General features: G+C 39.3%; 1 protein-coding gene across 2 annotated transcripts in view; it reads left to right on the top strand.

Moving 5' to 3' along the window:
• Positions 1 to 19,826, top strand: part of RASA3 (RAS p21 protein activator 3) — a 294,331-nt gene that overhangs the window by 259,084 nt on the left and 15,421 nt on the right. Inside the window, exons 19-21 of one of the 2 annotated variants that reach the window (XM_043994627.1) lie at positions 5,844 to 5,950; positions 8,483 to 8,565; positions 16,273 to 16,481. In XM_043994627.1, coding sequence (XP_043850562.1) covers positions 5,844 to 5,950; positions 8,483 to 8,565; positions 16,273 to 16,481 — 399 coding nt within the window. Of the gene's footprint in view, positions 1 to 5,843; positions 5,963 to 8,482; positions 8,566 to 16,272; positions 16,482 to 19,826 lie in introns of both variants that reach the window. The other variant, XM_043994626.1, reaches the window with a different exon arrangement.

Genomic DNA, 19,826 nt, shown 5'->3' with positions numbered 1-19,826 from the left:
ACATAGTTTTCTTTATAGTCCTATGTGTTTTATTTTATTTTGTGCATTTAAAAACATTACTCTGAGAAAGAGTCCATAAGCTTCATCAAACTGCCAAAAAAAAAGGTGGTGGTTCAGTTAGTCAGATCTCTTCATTTTCTAGATTACAAAGCTGAGGCCCAACTTCTCGAGGACTATGCAGCAAAGGCAGTTTCAAAGTGGCTCCAAACCAAATGCTACATGCCAGACTTGTTAAGCACACATTTCATAGAATAAACTCTGACACCTGAAAGGGACTTGACAGATCATCTAGTTTCACCCCCTACCCAGCACAAAACTGCCACTTGTGGCAATCCTAATAAGTGGGGATCAAATCTTCATTTGACCAATTAAACCAGGGATTTCTCATCCCAGACTTGTACAATTGTTTTTGTTTCTTTTTTAAAACAAAATGTAGCATTTGATATTTATCTCTGCTAAATTTTATCTTCTCATCACCAGGAGGTTATTTACAAGGTATTTACGCCGACATGTGTATACACATGTATACATATATGCATGTATGCACACATGTGTATGCACATGTATGTCTAGATTTACTTTCGTATATGCGTGCATGTACGTGCATATATGTAGAAGTGTGATTTTTATATTTTATCTTATATGCTTTTATATAAAATATATTTTACATATTTTCGTATATGTATGTATGCACGCATATTTATGTACACACACTTTTTTAAGTCACAGCAACTCATGAAGATCAATTACCAAGGCATGGAAGGGTTTCAACATGTGTCAGTATGGAGTGTATTCACAAGTGACAATATCATATGATCCTAAGGTTTAGAGCAAAGTAAGACTTGGAAATCATCTAGTTCAACCCCATTACTTTTTAGATGAGGAAACCGAACCTTTATCTGGTTAAGTGACTTGTCCAAAGTTAGACAGTAAATAAGAAACGGTGTTGGGATTCACAGCCGAGTCCTTTGATCCCTAATTCAATGCTCTTTCTACTACACAGTCTTTTAGCTTTGGCCTAACAAGCTTTCATCCGAATCTTAATTCTGTTGTATGACTTAGTAGATTTCTCCCAAATTGCATTAGTGTGCCTATGTATTCATACAGGAAATTTAAAGAGGACAGGGTTAGGGCCAGGGGCCTGAGGCAGAACTAAGAGGAGAAGTAAGGTTCTCCTTCCCGGGAGATACTCATCCTTTAGTCAATACTCTTTCTATATTTTTATTCAGCCCAAAACTTGTTTCTTCAATTATATCATATTTCTCCATCTCTTCCATAAGGCCTCATGAAAAATTTTTTCAAATGCCTTGTTGCAATGTGGATACCTTATGTCTGTAGCATATCCCGATCTTCTCACCTAGAAAATTTATCAGGAAAAGAAATGAGACTGCTTGCTCTGGTGATTTCAAAGGCATGATAGGGATCATTGTTGGGACCTTTGTTCCCCTTTTCCATAAAAGCCAAGTTGGGAAATTCCACATCTATGAATATGCCTTTGGAGCTAGATTCCATGCCCCAGAGTTTTGTTTTTTCCCCACTAAGGAGCAGCAGGACATTTCTCATCCCCACATCAGGTTTTCAGAATGAGTAAACAACAGTGACCCCCTGGGAACCCACTCTGTCACTCCCAGACTGAATTCCATTGTACTCAACAGGGCATATTCCTCACTGCTGTTAGTTACATAGAGACATCACTAACTTGAACATGGAGTCCATACAGGTAATTTTCAAGACCAGTCTTCCATCTTTAGTATATTTCATGTTAGTAGCTGGCAATACCTTTTTTTAAAAAAAAATTATTTAATGCTATTTTGGCTTAACAGATAAGAGACTAGACTATAGATAAACACACCTTCAACTTGCGCTTTGTTTTAGATTGTATGGTTTAGAAAATGTATGTCTTTAAAAATTTTAGGGGGCAGCTGGGTGGCACAGTGGATAGAGCACCAGCCCTGGAGTCAGGAGTACCTGAGTTCAAATCCAGTCTCAGACACTTAACACTTACTAGCTGTGTGACTCTGGGCAAGTCACTTAACCCCAGTTGCCTCACTTAAAAAAAAATTTAATCAGCTCAATCATGCACAAAGACAAACACAGAGTCATCCTCGTATATTAAATTTGAGCCTAGACATAAATTTCTAGGAAGTGGCTCAAATGACTGATGAATAAAGGAACGAGCACAGTGTCTTGTCATGTAGTAAAGCATGCTCAATAAATATTTGTTGAATGAATAATAGGTGATTGAAACTTATGATCAGAGGCTAACAGCAGTATGAATTTTCATTTCCAATCAGTGGTCTGCCTTACTTCATATACAATAGGGGTACAAACTGAGGTTTATGGATATACTAGATTATCACTGCACCATAAAGAATGACTAATAGTAAACATTAAGAGCAATGAAGGAAGGCTCGTATAAAATGATATACAAAGAATGACTATAGTAATACAAAAAAAGCCCACAGATAATATTAAAAGGAAGCAAAAATTCTTGTCAAATACAACAAGCAATGTTAGTAACAATATCAAAGTTAACATACACATCCTAGCCAAGTTGACGTCCACACATCCTTCCTTTCTGTTAACAATTGGTAAACTGCACAAGTAGAAAGTGCAATGTCAGTCACAGTCATGCTATGAGGAGGTTTTATTTAGTAGTCTTTGGGAGCATATTTTAAGCAAAACCGATTTCTATTTGTCATTCTTTATGGTGCAGTAATATTCCATGGCATTCAGATACCACAGTATGTTCAGCCATTACTCAATAATTGGGCCTATTTTTGGCACTAGGGAAGGTATATCAAGAAACCCTTACAGTGAGTATTTTTGTTGGAGGAGGTCCTCACATTGACAAGATCCTCCATTAAGGCAATCCCTCTGTTTCTCTCGAGACATGTCTTCATCTGCAAAATGGGAGGATTGGACCAGACAATCTCTTAGGATACTTTGCAGAACATTCTGTGACTCTGGGTGTTCAGATTTGGGGGTTGCTTAAATCAAGGTGTATTTCCACTAATCCTTCTCAACTAGAGGTCATAACCTCTAGTGTTATTTAACATTTTTTGTATCCTTTTGAAAAATAAAAAAATATGTTTTATATTTATTTTTTTTCATTTTTTATACCAGCACCATCCCCAGCCCTGTTTTTCCTATTTAATTTTTCTAACTCTGTCTTCCATTTTGCTTGTGCCTGATTGTTTTTCTGTCTTTTCTTATTTGGCCTGCTGGCTGCTATGCTAAAGGATTCTTACCCTAGAAATAAAATCAGTTGATGGTAATAGTTCATGCAGGTAAGATGTCAGGAGGCACTTGGCGAGTCCCTTTAGCTTAGGGTGATCTGTCACGTGTGTGGTGCCATAAGAGCTGCTGCAAATGTTTTTGTCTGGACTTGGGAAAGGAAGTTGTGGTTCTCTTGACATACTTGGGATGCCATTAGCAAACTCCTTGGGCTAAACCTGTAAAAGTCTCATAGGTAGAAGAAATTATCCGGCTTCCCTTTGCTTCTGGTATTTTCCAAGTAACACAATGTCTTCCTTTTGCTGCTTTTTCATTTGAAACTGAATACTTCCTGAAGAGTGAAATGCTGAAACTTGGGCAAGGGACAAGGAAGGCCTGTAGCCCTCCTTGTATATTTTGTGGGCAAATGCCAGAAACACTCTGGTGTACTTTTAACCCCATCACTGCTTACCTCCTTCAGTCATTGCCTTTTTTTGGGGGTGGGGTAGTTTGTTGGGCCTAAAGGGGAAAGATTCTGTCTGAGATTTTCTTTAAAATTACCTTGTTGTGAAGCCCTGAGGGTTTTAGAAGAGAAGAGTCTTTATGAATTCCACCAATACACCTTCATTGTTTCTGCTGTGTGACCCAGACCTCAGGATTGGTTGGATTCTCCATATTTTTATAGAGAGAAAGAAAAGAAGGAAGGAAGGAAGGAAGGAGGGAGGGAGGAAAGAAGGAAAGAAGGAAAGAAGGAAGAAAACAAGAAAGAAGTAAAGAAAGAAAAGGAAAAAAACCCCTGCCATGTCAGCTGCCTGGTACAGCTTACTCCTTTATTTTTGGTTTTCCATGTAGATAGAATTCATTTTACTCTCTCCCTCTCAGGCTTCAGTATAAAAAGTGTGAATGTTTCTAACAGGCTTTATGGGGAGCCAATTTTAACTCTCCCTGCCCCTTCAAGTAGTGACACAGTTTAGGAACAAGATGTTTAGATAGCACTCTAAAGTTCATAAACTTTTTTACATATATTATCTCATTGGATCTTCACCACAATCTGGTGAGGTAGGTACTACTTTTATACCCACTTTATGGATGAAAAAACTGAGATTGTGAAAGAGATTATGTGACTTGTCCAGGATCATACACTGTGAATCTGGATTTGAACTAGGGTCTTACTGACTCCAAGACCAGCACTCAAACTACCATACCTTCTAGCTGCCATAGCCACAGAAGCCCTTGGTCTTGTAATCAAACTATGCCACCAAATTTCCATGATTGGGGAGGGGGATATAGAAAATGGAGTAAAATGGGGAAAGGCCTTGAAAATCCCATTCTTCCAGACCCATAGTCTGCTAAGGTAGCTATGAGATATTTGAAGGAAGCAAATAGGTGCCCTGATCATTTTTGGAAGAAGCCTTGTGGCTCTGTGAATAGAGCACTGAAGGTGAGGTCAGTAATACCTGAGTTCAAATCTTCCCTCAAATACTTACTTGCTCTGTGACCCTAAAGTCATTTATCCTCTGCTGCCTCCATTTTCTCATCTGTAAAATGGATATAATAGTACTGCCTCCCAGGATTGTTGTGAGAATAAGAGGAAAAAATATTTGTAAAGCACTCTGTAAACTATTATAATATAAATGATAGGTATTATCATTATTATTATAACCATATAACCAAACTCATCTCCATGAGGAGGCTCCTACCTTAAGAAGGAGAAGGGGCCAGAGGATAGCTTGGGGATGGGGCCACCAAATGTCACCGCTTCTACTAACCCACATTTCCTCTTTTCCTTTGGCTTGTTTGCTCTGAGCTGTTAGAAGGGCATGGGATAATTCAGCCTTGCTCTGGCTCCATTGGCAAACTAGAAGCAAAGGGAGAGAATGGGAATCCTCCATCTGTTGTCATTGAGATCCCTTAGTATCTGTTCCTTCCCTGACTTAGTGGGGGAAAGGCATCATTGTGCTTTCTACTCAGGATTATTGGAGCCATATTAAGTCACATGAAGAGGATGAACAATACAGTGTCCAAAATCTCATGGACAGTCTTTGTATATGTACTTTGTAAGAGTCATACTTATAAAATGGTTTGCTTATAGTTAACTTTATGCATATAAATGTTGCTTACCAAGATATACTTCTTCCTAGTACTATACAATTGCTGGTGGGGGTGGGGGGGGATGTTTCTAATACACAATTTTTCACTATTGAACCAAAATTTGATAAATTCCATGTTGAAGATGCAAATTAGGGATGAGGGAAGGGAGGGTGGGGTCAGGAATTGGGGTTGGAAGTTTTTAGTAAAAACCCACTATTGACTTTTGCCACCCACCATTAATTTTTGAAATTAGAGTTACACCACAGTAGTACCCAAATTTTTCTAAGGCAGCAGTGTCTGTTCTTTAAATATTTAATGGTAGTTTAGAATAAAGTATAAAATTAAATGAAATGTTAAAATTCAAAAGCAGCTTGTACATATAGGTGTGGGCTAATTCTTCTGAATATAAAGAGAGTATTATGTACACTTGGACTTCTACATTTTGTCACAGTATGAAGTGTAACTGGTATGAGTCTAAAATGTGGCTATCTGGGAAAAAACACATTAATGTCCCTCGCCTGTTCTGTTTATAATAGGTTCATGATCAAGCGAGCACAAGGAAGAAAACGCTTTGGGATGAAGAACTTCAAGAAGAGATGGTTCCGTCTTACAAATCATGAATTTACCTATCAGAAAAGCAAAGGTAACAAGAAAGGTTCGCTTTTCCATTGTTTTCTGACTTTTCAAAGGCTTCCAAAAGCATTAAGTACAGTACCTGTTAGAGAAAGGAGAACTCGGAGGCAGTGGGCAATTGGGACAGATTTTTTTTTTCCTTTCTGAAGAAAGAACCCAAAGGAGCCACTCCCCCTCCCCCAAAATTCTTAAGCTCCTGGGGAATCTAAAATGCTGGATTGAATGGGAAAGAGTATATAAGAATTTCTCACCTGAGAGTGAGAATTATCAAGCAACTGCTTTGCATCCTGTTTCTTTGCTTTTGATTCTTAACAATTAGGGAAAAACAATATCAAATTTTTCCCCCCTATCAATAAGTCAATCCACAAACATTTTATTTAAAAGAAATGCTTTATCAAGTTCCCATTATGTGGCATTGTTGTGTTAGGTGCTAGGGATACAGTAACAATAATAATAGCCAACATCATATAGTGTGCCAATCACTGAGCTAAGCACTTTACTATTAGTATCTCATTTGACCCTCACAATTCCAGGAGTTAGGTGCTATTAAAGTTATCCCTTCCACATGAGGAGAGACAGGGGAGAGGCATAGCACTACCCACAATCTGGAAAATCTGAATAAAATGTTTTGGCCCTGCCTTCATGCCAAGAGAAGAAGTGTGATTTTTTTCTTTTTCTTTTATGGGGTGTTTACAATATCTTAATGTAAAATTTGTGTTTATATTATGTAATACTATACATATATTTTATTTATTTCTGGGTTTCTAAACTTCTTCTGCATTGTCTACAGCTTCCACAGAACTCCAAAAAAATTCCCATTTAATTTCTTATGCCACCCCTCAATATATTGAAACCTCAATAGGGAAAGGTTGCATTGTGGGATGAATGTATTATCCTCATATTACAAACAAGGTAACTAAGGCAGACAAAGGTTGCTTTTGCAGGGGACACACAGCTAATAAGTGTCTAAAGCCACATTTGGATTCAGCTCTTCATTATTGCAAGCCCAGAGCTCTATCCACTGTGCTACCTCAATGTCCCCAAGACAGAAATGAAAACAGTCCTTGCCCTCAAGAAGCTTATAATCTATTACTACTTTAGGTAATTCACTGGTAGGGAAGACTAATGAAAACTAGACTACGGTCAATAAATATTTCCTCATACTATCTATTTTCTTTAAAAATTGATGGAAGCAAAACTGGCTACCTTTGGAAAGAAGAGTCATTTTTCTTCTCCTTTCCCCTGCATTTTAGAGGCCAGAGTTCTTGTTTGACACAATTCCCTTTCCTATTTGAACCTTTCTTTCCCTTTGTTCATCCTTGGGATTCTGAGCCAACCTCTTCTTCTGTCTGGTCCTTTCTAGCTCTCCTCTTATTCTCCACATCTAAGACAAGGAAAAAAATGTGTAAATCCTCTCTTGTTGCTTTAGGATTTTTAAAATTTAGCACACTCAATCACTTAAGCCTCAGGATTATATTTTAAATAGGAAAAATAGGTATTTAAATTTCCTTTTGCAAACAGTCAATTGTGCTATTGGAATACTATATTGCATTGCAAGTACACTATACAAGTTCTTTTTTCAACAAAGATATTGTATGACTATTGTACAAAATGTGACAAATGCCAGCATCAGGTATGAGAATAACATTTTTGTTCCATTGTACTAATTCAAGGTCCAATAGGAGAAAGCAAATTGGAAATCTGTTAATAAGGGCACAAAGAATTCTGAACCCCTGGAATACCCTATAGATCTTCCTATGGGATTTAAAAAAAACTGCTTCTAATTACTTCCCCATTTTCCTGCTCCAAATAAAGACCTTTGTAGACTGCTAAGAAAGGCTGAAATTTGCCCCCCTCCCAAAAAAAGACAAGAGACAACATGAAATACAGGATAGAGAGTTGATTTGGCCTTGGATTCATGAACACCTTGGAGTTCAAGTCTTACCTATGATACATACTATAACCTTAGTGAGTCACTTAACTTGTAGTGTCCTCAAGCAACTCACCTTTTTTAATATTTTAAATTAATTTAAATATTTTTATCTGTTTTTCTTAAGGAATGACTCCATGTCTAAATATTCTCTCAAAAACATCAGTGCTAAATTGTTTAAAGAGGGAAAAATTTTAGAAAAACAAAGGCAGAAAGATATACTCTCTACAGATTAGTTGCTGATCTGCTTTGGCAGAATTCCTTACACCAATGAAATCACATGTCTGGCCTCCCAAAATAAGAAGAGAGAGAGAGAGAGAGAGAGAGAGAGAGAGAGAGAGAGAGAGAGAGAGAGAGAGAGAGAGAGAGAGAGAGAGAGGAAGGAAGGAAGGAAGGAAGGAAGGAAGAAAGAAAGAAAGAAAGAAAGAAAGAAAGAAAGAAAGAAAGAAAGAAAGAAAGAAAGAAAGAGGCTGAGGAGCTTAAATATTTTACAAATAAATATGTTAATGACTTTTTTAGAGAAGTCAAGCCAAAAGCATTCAATAAAATTAGTGGACAAAGTAAAACTCTGCCTTATTCATCAGCTTTTCTATTTCTGTTGACTTCCATCAGGAGACCAGCCTCTCTATAGCATTCCTATTGAGAACATCCTGGCTGTGGAGAAATTAGAGGAGGAGTCCTTCAAAATGAAAAACGTGAGTGATGCTTTTCAGATATTTTTTGCCTTTAAATTAAATGTCTCTCCTGTTTTCTTCTAGCATCGATTCTTTCTTCCTCTATTGCCTAAAAGCATATCCACCATCTTTGCTCCCTGCATTTGGTTTTCCTAGTTATCCATATTCTTGAGGAGCTGTGGGAAGGGCTATGTTAGTCTTCAGTCCAACAACCCTCAAGAGCAGCTTAAATTTACCCTTGGCTGGGATGACTACAATAGAATCCATGGAAGCCTGCCCAGGAAGTGGTTTCAGAACTGAACTGACATGGATCCAACAGTTTCCAAGAGTGGTCCTAACTCCACATTGACTTGGAGAAATCTAGCTCTTTCGGGGCATCACCTAGTGGCCACATCACAGTCCTCAGAACTGGGGGCTATTTAATACACATAGAAACAACAAAGCCAGGGGATGTTAGACCTGGTCTCTGAAAAGGTACAGTAATATTTTCCCATGAGTAAAAAAAAAAAAAGAGTGTGATATGGGCAGCTCCCAGCCCTGTGAGTGACAGGATTTTTCTCAGTTATATTTAAGCTTGTTTAAAATTAGGCAACTGAAAGAAGATCATATGACTAAATGGAAAAAAAGCCTATTTATAAATGACTCTGCAACACTTCATTTAGTTTTTATTGACTATTTAAATGTTTAAAACAACTAAGATGTTTTTCAGTCTGTGGCTAGATGTATCAATGTCTGTGAAGTAGATTTGGATTGTTGCCTAATAACTGGTCTATATAACTGTCACATCATGTTTTGCATGCTTAGAATTCAATCTAGTTAGTGAACAACCCTCCTGCTCTCAAGATTACCATGTAGTGAGAAGAAACCAAAGAGATAAACAAGTAATAAAAAAGCATAGCTTCTGATTCTTGCTTGCACTGGCCACCATTTGGCTACTCACAGCTTCCTTTAAACAAAATGAGTTAGGAAGACTTAGCTCCCAGTTATTCAGAGAGTGATTCTCCAGTTATTACCTTTTCCAGGTTCCATCATCCTCTTCTTCTTCTTTCTACCTACTGTCTTTATTTGGACCATGCCTTTGCTACCTAGCACTCCTCTCCATAGGAGAGTCTGGGAGGAAGGGCAGAGTTTTACCTCAGGCTGCCAAATGGTACCTGTTTATGGAAATAAGTGAGATTATTAAACTCTGCAGAACATACAGAAATCTGTTTTGCTTGACTATATATGCTTGTAACCAGGGTTTTGTTTTTTCTTTTTCTCAGTTGGAGAAAATGGGAGGGAGGGAGAGAAGGGAGATTTTTACTTGATTAGAAAAAAACAATAATATTAAAGTATCCATAGGAGGGCAGCTAGGTGATGCAGTGGATTGAGTGTTGGGCCTGGAGTCAGAAAACTCATCTTTCTGAGTTCAAATTCAGACACTTACTAGCTGCGTGATCCTGGTCAAGTCACTTGACTGTTTGCCTCAGTTTTCTCATCTGGAAAACAAACTGGAGAAGGAAATGGAAAATCATATCTTTGCCAAGAAAACCCCAAATGGGGTCACAAAGTCTCATACATGACAACATCCATAGGGGGATGAGTATGATATATGAGTATCAATTGAAGGCAGGCATCATGGTACAGTGAAAAGAGCACAGGATCTGGAGTGAGAGGACCTGAGTTCACATTCTACCTATCTCACTACTTGTGTGACCTGGAATAAATTACTTCACCTTTTTAACGCTCCATTTCAAGTCAAGTCTACAAGCATTTATTAAGCACCTACTGCTAATGTGCTTGAGGACAAGGACTGTCTTTTCTTTTGCCTTTTTTGCATCCTGAGCACTTAGCACAGTGCTTTGCACATAATTGCTATTTGATCATTTGGTCATAATCATATACCACAGCGTGCCAATGCTGTCCATGGGCTTTCCTTGGCAAAGATACTGGAGTAGCTTCCCATTTCCTTCTACAGGGGATCAAGGCAAACAAGTTAAGTGACTTTTCCAGAGTCACATACCTAGTAAGTGTTTGAGGTCAGATTTGAACTCAGGTGTTCTTGACTCCAAGCCAGTGCTCTATCCAGTGAACTTCTTGCTGCCTCTTGGCACAGAGGAGGCACTTAATAATTGTCTACTGATCAACTGATTGATATGGTCTAGACTTGGTGGCCTATAAGATCTATTCCCTCTCTGAAATGATGATCTTATGAACTGGAGATGTTTAGCCAGGAAGGGAATAAAAGGACTTAGGGGGCATAAGATAGTCATGTCATGTGAAAAAGAAATCAGACTGGTTTAGTTTGTCCCCGCTGAGCAAAGTAAGGAGCAGCAGCAGGTCTCTCTCTGTCAGGAGAAAGGTTTAGGTTCAATAAAAGAAAAAATTTCCCAACAATTAAGAGCTCACCAAAGAGCAGTGGACTGCCTTGGGGTATAATGGGTGGCTCCTCACTGGAGGTCATCTAGCAAAGAGACTGATGATTACTCATTGGGGTTTTTATGGAAGGAAATCTTGAGAAATGGATTGAAATAGATGATCTTTAAGGTTTCTATCACTGGGATTCTGAGTCCAGCAGGAAATCTTATTTATCTTTGGGTGTTATGTATCTAAGCCCTGCCTATCTTGGTTACCATAGGTGATTAAGTGTTGGCAATATGCTCAATTTGTACACCTGGTCTTATGTTTTTTAAAAAATCCCACAAAATTTCACTGGCCACATGTTGCAGCCACACCCATGTATCTGTTTTCACTCTCGGCACCCTGATGTCAAATCTCCTGCTCTCCTCATAATTCCTTGGAGCACACTCTGGGGTAGACTCCACCCTGGCATGGCCTTTGGTGGATACAGCCATGTTTGGACTTTTTATGAGAAGGAACTTTGAAGGGGGAGGGAGGCAGAGATTTTTTTATACTTGTATTTATTTTTTTAATTAAAAAAAACCCATTTCCTTGTTTTTGCTTAAAGAGCAACTGTTGTGTCTGGTATGTTGAGAATGAAAATGTCTTACAAACATTGGAATTGCTTGGCTCAGCTAGTGAGCTTTTGGTTAACAGGTGCTAAGTTTCAGGCCATTCTGTATCTCTTCTCAAGACTACATGACCCAAGCAAATGTGTTCTTTTGGTTTTGTATTCAGTATTCAGCCCCTGAGAATAGGGAAAGTTGTAGACTAACTGGCTTGAATTCTAAACATACAAAACTTTATAAGTCAGGTTAATACTGGACCAATGTTTGGTTTACTCGTTTGCTTCTTCAGTCTATGAAAGCCAAAGATCATTATTTTTTTTTAGTGATTGTGAGACTGGTCAGAAGACTGTGTTGGTCTACACTGCTGATGTGTCACTAACATTAATCAATGCACAGAGAATTTACTATATGGAATATAAAAGAAGCACAAGGAGTAGCTAAGTGGCACTATAGTGGATAGAGTGCCAGGACTAGCGTCAGGAAAACTCCTCTTCCTGAGTTCAAATCTGGCTCCAGAGACTTACCATCTGTTGTTCAGATGGTTCTGTGACCCTTTGTGACTCCATTTGAGGTTTTCTTGGCAAAGGTACTGGAGTGGTTTGCCACTTCCTTCTCCAACTCATTTTACAGATGAGGAAAATGAAGCAAACCGGGTTAAGTGACTTACCCAAGGTCACACAGCTAGTAAGTATCTGAGCAGAATTTGAACTTATATCCTCTTGACTCCAGGTCTGGCACTCTATTCACTTGCCTACCTCGTTGCCCTAACCTCATTTTTACAGATGAGGAAACTGAGCCTCTGAGAGTCACTTAAAGTGACTTGCCCAAGGTCACATAGGAAGTAAATGTCAGGCTGAATGAACAGAAATCCTCTAACTCTATATCAAGCACCCTTTCCAGAATCCTTTCTATCTGTGATTTCATAATTTGACATGAGCCCCAATGTAATAATCTCAGTAATAATGAGAGGCAGCTTTGGGTGATAGATAGAAAACTGACCTCAAACCAGGAAGACCTGGGTTCAAATGTCACCTTTCACACATATTGGGCAAGTCTCTTGACCTGTCAGTGTCTCAGACAACTCTCCAGGACTATAAGTTACAGAAAAGTGATGATTCTGCACTAATGGAGATAGTTTCCTTATCTATGAGGTCCTTCTACCAATGAAATCACAAACTCATTCTGCCCTAATAATAATAACTGCCCTATGATAGATGTATGAAGTGGTCAGGGAGGAATAGAACCTCTGATACAAGTGCTTGCTGCATCCTCTTCAGGGCTGCTCATCCACTGTCAGGGTCCACCTTCATCCATATCTCACCTGTGGCTCCATGAAGCTATAGCAAACACAGTGGCCACACCCTGATAAAACTCCCTCTGCAGACAGGCCAAACCAGGTTGAGGGTAATAGGTGGGCCTCATACCCCTTGGTGAGTTAGAGGGGTGCATATGAAGACTTCCCCCAACAAAATAGGCAGATGAGAACAATTTGTTCCAATGGCCATGAAGCTGGGTGAAGCAGATACTGTGGAGTACTTAGAGCTTGGTCAGATGTTGAAGATGCCAAGATTATCCCCTGAATCCAGGGCCATCTTCAGTTATCTGTAAAGTCATCTTGACTTCTGTCCTTCCACTGGACTTTGATGACTCTGGAAGAGAGTGAGGCTGATGACTGTGCAACTCTGCCTCACTTACGCCTAATTCACAAGCAAGCCAAGAAATCACCCATCTTCTACTACTTTACCCCAACATCATGATGTCATTGATCCTCTTCAAAAATGAAGGATGGGGGCAGCTAGGTGGCACAGTGGATAAAGCACTGACCCTGGATTCAGGAGTACCTGAGTTCAAATCTGGCCTCAGACTCTTGACACTTACTAGCTATGTGACCCTGGGCAAGTCACTTAACCCCCATTGCCCACTCCCCCCAACAATGAAGAATGGACAACAACCACCTTAATAATAACAACTTACATTTTCATGATACTTTAAGGTTTACAAAGCATTTTCTTCACAACCACTCTATCAGTGAGATAGATTGCCTATTTCTCTCTACAATGCCATATGCCACCATCATCCATCATCATTTAACTTTGTGTGACTCACTATCACAACTTATTTAGAAGGCAATTATACTTTTAACTCTTCCTTGGCTTAATTTCTTATCAACTTATAAGACTCAACTTATCTCCCTCAAATATTTAAAATACAACCCCATGAATTGGAGGGATGGGGTGCAGTATAATCTCATGCTAGATGCAAGATTATTCCTGGACTTTTCTAGACATTTGAGGGGGAGGGTATATTAATGCTATTGTAGTTTCAGTTTCAGGAAATTGAAGCATTCATATCACTGCTCCCAAGGATTTGGATTTTTTGTGTTAAGCATTATTCTTAAGGGTGGTGCAAGCTGTGCTTCTGAGTCTTTAACTGCTCAGGGTGATTCTCTTAACCAATGCTATGATTCAGAATGAGGCTCTCTGCAGCAGAAAAGATAAACATAGGCAAGAGATGACTCATACATGCCACTGCTGGCCTCTGGTTCTCTTGGAATAGCAGTGAGGGAGTACTTAGGGAAGGTTGCATTCTTTCTCTGCCCCAAGACTAAGAAATGGAGACGTGCCACAGGTCTGCAGTATGTTACGACTTCTCTCTTGAGATAGAGAAAATGCCAAAGACCGTCTAGAAAGCACCTGTGGGTCCCGGGTTCATTCTGTCAGGACCTCATTTCAGGTGTCAAATAATGCCGTGTGTGTGTCCTGCTGATCCCAGAGCAGATTTCCCTCATCTCCTGGGTCTGGATAGCGCTGGGGCTAATCTTCTACACAGAGGAAGGCCCCTATCCCACAAGCCCAACTCTCATTTTTTGGGGGGAGGTGAGGCAATTGGGGTTAAGTGACTTGCCCAGGGTCACACAGCTAGTAAGTGTTAAGTGTCTGAGGCCAGATTTGAACTCAGGTACTCCTGACTCCAGGGCCGGTGCTCTATCCACTGTGCCACCTAGCTGCCCCCAACTCTCATTTAAGATAAGAATGAAGAGAAAAGGTCCAGCTTCTTATAAGCATTTTTTATTTTTAGGGGGGCAAACTCCAAATGTCCATGTTAGGAGAGATAAGTGGTATCTTGTAGCCTTTTCCAATAAAGAAACCTGAGACTTAGAGGGAGGAAATGACTTGCCCATGTTGGCCCAGTGAGTCATTTGGTGGTGCTCAAAATAGATCCTAGGTTTTCCCTATTTTCTCAGACTAATTCATTTTCCTGTAAACCCACTGCCTTCTATGTACTCCATCCATCCTCGACCAGAAGGGGAATTGTTTCTGACAATTGACAAGCTCTAGGATACTATATAAGTGTAAATGGGCATTTTACTATTGTTCATCAGGTAGTTTGATATTATCTTCACTTTATAGATGAAGAAGCAGAAATAGTGCCTGCCCTCAAAGAGTTTACTTTCTATAGGCAGCTGGGTGGTACCGTGGCTTAGAGCACTGGGCCTGGAGTCAGGAAGATCTGAGTTCAAATCTGTCCTCAGACATTTCCTGGCTGTTTGATCCTGGGCAAGTCATTTAACCTCTGCCTGCCTCACCTTCCTGTCTATAAAAGGGAATAAATAATAATAGTACCAAAGTAGCTCTTCACAAAACTTAAAGTACTAGATAAATAGTAGTCGTTATTGGCTACCAATGGGGGGAATAACAGCTGTATTATATGGTTCTTCCTGCTACCGTGACCTATCTTTAGCAATAAGAACATAGAAGCAATAATAGACTTAAAGCTCAGGAAATTAATTATGTGACTGTTCAGTTTCTGCTTCCTCATCTCTAAAATGAAGATGATTCTATCAAACTAAATTATTATTATTATTATTGCTGCTGGTACTGCTTTGGTTATTTAGTGCTTTAAGGTTTTATATACATACTCACCTGTAATGCTACAGGTATCATTGTCCCCATTTTATAGAACAGGAAATTGACATTGCAGGAAGTTAACTAACCCAGGATCATAATTGCTAGTGTCTTTTTTGTAAAACATTTCAATGTTATTTAAATACTTTTGAGTATTCTTTTCTTTTTAAATTTTGAGTTCCAAATTCTCTCCCTCCCTCCCACCCCTCCTCTACCCACCAAGAAGGCAAGCAATAGGATATCAATTATACATTTTAGGTCATGCAAAACATATTTCCTAATTCTCCATATTTCAAAAAAAGAGCAAAATAAATAAAGTGAGAAAATTATACTTCAATTTTATTGCTGGTGTTTTAAGCAGGATTTGAACCCATACATTTCTGACTCCAAGTCCAGCATTATCTACTATGCTATGCTGTATCCATAAACATGAAAGTGTGATAGTAGAGGTGATTACTTGAATCTGTAACAAAAGCTCATCAGCATTTTCATGGCTTAGAATTTCTTCCTTTCTTTCCTCTGACTCTGCCTTTTCTATGACTCCTTTGTTAACCGGTCATCTTGCATCTTTTTATTTATTATTTATTTTATTTTTATATTTTATTATTTATTACAATTATATTTAATTTTCTTTTTATCTCAATTACATGGAAACAAAACTTTTTAACATTTTTATTTTAAAATTTTGAGTTCCCTATTTTCTCTATCCCTCCCTGTCCTCCCCCTCTTCTTGAAAAGGCAAGCAGTTCGAGGTAGATTAGATATGTGCAGTCATGCAAAACATTTCCATATTAGCCAGGTTTCAAAAGAAAGTGCAGAATAAAAAAAAGTACAAATAATAAGAAAGTTTAAAAAATATTCTTGCATCTTCTTAGATGTTCCAGGTCATCCAGCCAGAGCGAGCTTTGTATATCCAGGCCAACAACTGTGTGGAGGCGAAGGACTGGATTGACATCCTCACCAAAGTCAGCCAGTGTAACAAAAAGCGCCTCACCGTCTACCACCCCTCAGCGTACCTGAACGGCCACTGGCTCTGCTGCAAGGCCACATGTGATACCACTCCCGGCTGCACACCCTGTACAGGGTAAGGGCGAGGGCTGCTCACTGTTCTTTGAGGTTAGCCACCCAGAGGGAAACCCTGAAGTAGAGAGAGGCCCCAAAACAACTCTGGGCCTATAATGTTTCGGGCAGCCCTTCCCACTTGGACCAGGGAGGTCATTCATTGTCCTTTCGTGATGGTCTGCAAGAACACAAGCATCTACCCGCAGAGACATGTACAAAAGCTAATGAAAAGAAGGGATGAAAAGTAAAAGGGTCCTGAAGTGAGTGCTTTGGAGGGAGTGGGGGGAGAAGGAGGGAAGGACACTTACCCTATGCCTTTTCAGAAGGATCTGTAACTACCCACTATCTTTAGCAAACTTGTCTTTGCCCATGAACCAGAGGGTCGTAGATTTAGAGCTGATAGAAGCCTTAGAGATCACTTAGTGTGATTCTCTCATTTTATAGACTAAGTGGGACTGAGCTTCAGAGAGGTTAAGTGGTTTGCCTGTTGTCACACTTGTAGGAGGTATCACAACCATGGTTTGAATACTTGGTGCCCAAATCTAGCACTAGTTCCACTACATCGCATCATCAGCCACCTCTCTTTCCGGCTTCTCTAAAGTGTGTGTATGCGTGCACACATATACACACACACACACACACACACACACACACACTTCATACCTCCTTCCTTCTCTCCTTTCAAATAGGCCTTGTTGAGACCTCTTAGTGGTACAGTGGATAGAGTGCTGATAGTGGAATCAGGAAGATCTGAGTTCAAATCCAGATTCAGACACTTACTAGCTGAGTGGCATTGGGCAAGTCACTTAACCTTTGTCTGCCTCAGTTTTTTCAACTATAAAATGTGGATAATAATCACACCTGCCTCCCAGGGTTGTTGTGAGGATCAAATGAGATGTTTATAAAGTGCTTAACACAGTGCCTGGCACCTATCAGGTGCTTTATAAAACTCTACCTGTCTTTCTTTGAGTTACAGAAAAAGCACTATACTCAGTATAAGGCAAGTCCTAGATTTAAATCCTGCCTTTCACACTTTCTAGCTGTATGACTGTGGATAAGTCATTTCCCCTCTTGGATCCCCAATGGCTTCATCTGCAAAATGGGGATGCTGCTGCTGCTACTGTCCACAGACATCACAAGACTGCTGTGAGAAGAAGAATTTATAAGTTCTAAGTTATTGAGATCCACTGGAGCAATGTCAACAAGAACTCACATTATTTTGCTTAGAGTAGTCCAGGGCCTTGCCTGGGCCTAAGCTCAAATAAGGGTTATGGGTCTAATGTTTCTCTTCTGAACCAAAGTTCTAGAGTCTTCGAGACTGTGCTCTCCTTTTCATCTGGTTAGAGAGATCTATAGATTGAAGGGACCATAAGGGCCAAATTAAGTCAACCCCTTCATTTAACAAATAAGATGAAGTCTTAAGTGACATGCTTAAGATCACAGAACCCAGGTCATGTTGTTCAGTGGTTTCAATAGTGTCTAACTCTTTGTGACCCCATTTGGGGTTTTCTTGGCAAAAATACTAGAGTGGTTTGTCTTTTCCTTCTCCAGCTCATTTTATGGATGAGAAAACTGAGGCAAAAAGGGTTAAGTGACTTGCCCAGGGTCACACAGCTAGTAAGTGCCTGAGACTAGATTTGAACTCAGGAAGATAAGTCTTCTTGACTCTAGGCCTGGTGCTCTTTCCACTATGGTGCCCCCTAGCTGCCCTGAACACAGGTCTCTGACTCCAAATCCAGGGATTCTTTCACTGCATCTTCAACTTTGTCTGTGACTATCTGCTTTCAATGACATTTCATTGTTGTTTTTTTAAAAATTTATTACTGTAGGCAATCCCTTTTTAAAAGTATTTCTTTCTAAGCTAGACCCATGATTTCATAGGGAGAAGATCTCAGTGAGAAACTCCCTCTGCTAATGAAGATCAACATATTGCTTGCAAATTATAGTCTTACAGAGTTTCCTAAGGGTACTAAGAAGTTAAGTGACTTGCCTAGGATCACACAGCCTACATGTTACAAAGACAGGACTTGAACCCAAGTCTTCTTACCTCTGAGGCCAGCTCTCTATCCACTATATCATGCTGCCTCTTATTCCTGGCTATATACTGGATATCCACCCCCCCCCAACTCCCCAGCCAAATCTTAGTGCAGTTTTAAGCTTCAATAACTTCAGAATTATAAATGCTACAAACTTACAAAAATATTTTTAAAGCATAACTATTGAATTTTTATGTCTGTCAATTCTGAATAATAAATTTTTATTTTAATTTTTAAATATGGGGCATCCTATCATTATGTATGTTTATATTTTTAAAAATGTAATTCCTTAATGAATTTTAATTGTCCCACATATAAACTTGGGGTTCCTGCTTTATAGTGAAATTTAATAGACATTAGGTTCTCACTGGAAGCAGTAGTTAAGTAGTAAGTTGTAAGTATGTCACAGTTCAGTGATGTTCCCAACCCTTATTGAGCTAATAATTTAGTGAAGGAGCATATATGACACACAAATGACTTCAATGCAGACTGGATAAGAGTGATAGATAGCTGGAGCATTTATAAAGTGCTTACCATGTGCTAGCCACTATGATAAATCCTGGGGATACACGTACAAGCAACCAAGACAATACCTGCCCTCAAGGAATTCCCTCAATTCTGCTGAGGGAAGACAACATGTAAAGGGGAGCCAGAAAGCTTGGGGTGGCAGAGAAGGGTACCTGTGAGGGACCAGTACTCTAAAGGGCAAAAAAGGAAACTAGATAATCCCCATATATAAAAAGTCATCCCCAGGGGACACAGTTGTCAGGGAAGACTCCATGGAAGAGACAACATTTGGGCTGGACTTTGGAGAATGCATAGAATTTAAATGAAGCCAAAAGAGGGAAGGAGGAAATTGTAAGCATGGGGAGAAGCAAGAGGAAAGGCAGGAGGTGGGGAAATTTAGGGCATGTTTGGGGAGCAGAGTTTATGGGGATTAGCATTAGATAAGACAATTGTCAAGGAGGGTGAGATTGTAGAGGGCTCTGATGGGAAAAGAGTTTATAATTTTAAAATTTAAGATCAGTACAAATTCATTTGAAGGTTGTGAAAATACACACACACACACACACACACACTTTTTTTTTAGAATTGAGGAACTCATTTTGAGGTCTTTTCATACATAGATATTGTAGAATTCAGTCCAGGATCAATCTGAGTCATGAATGCCCTCTATAAAGCATCCAACCTTGGGTTAGATTCTTCCAGTGACCTTGGAAATCATTCCCTCATTAAGGCAGTCCATTCCATTTTTGAGTCACTCTAATTGTTTAAGGAAATTCTTCCTTTCATTGAGCTTAGATCTCTGACTTCCACATATTGTTCCTAGT

The sequence above is a fragment of the Dromiciops gliroides genome, chromosome 3 (genome assembly GCF_019393635.1).
Source record: "Dromiciops gliroides isolate mDroGli1 chromosome 3, mDroGli1.pri, whole genome shotgun sequence".
Classification (NCBI taxonomy): Eukaryota; Metazoa; Chordata; class Mammalia; order Microbiotheria; family Microbiotheriidae; genus Dromiciops; species Dromiciops gliroides.
Note: the sequence above shows the minus strand (reverse complement) of the source record. Positions and strands in the feature narration are given on the sequence as shown.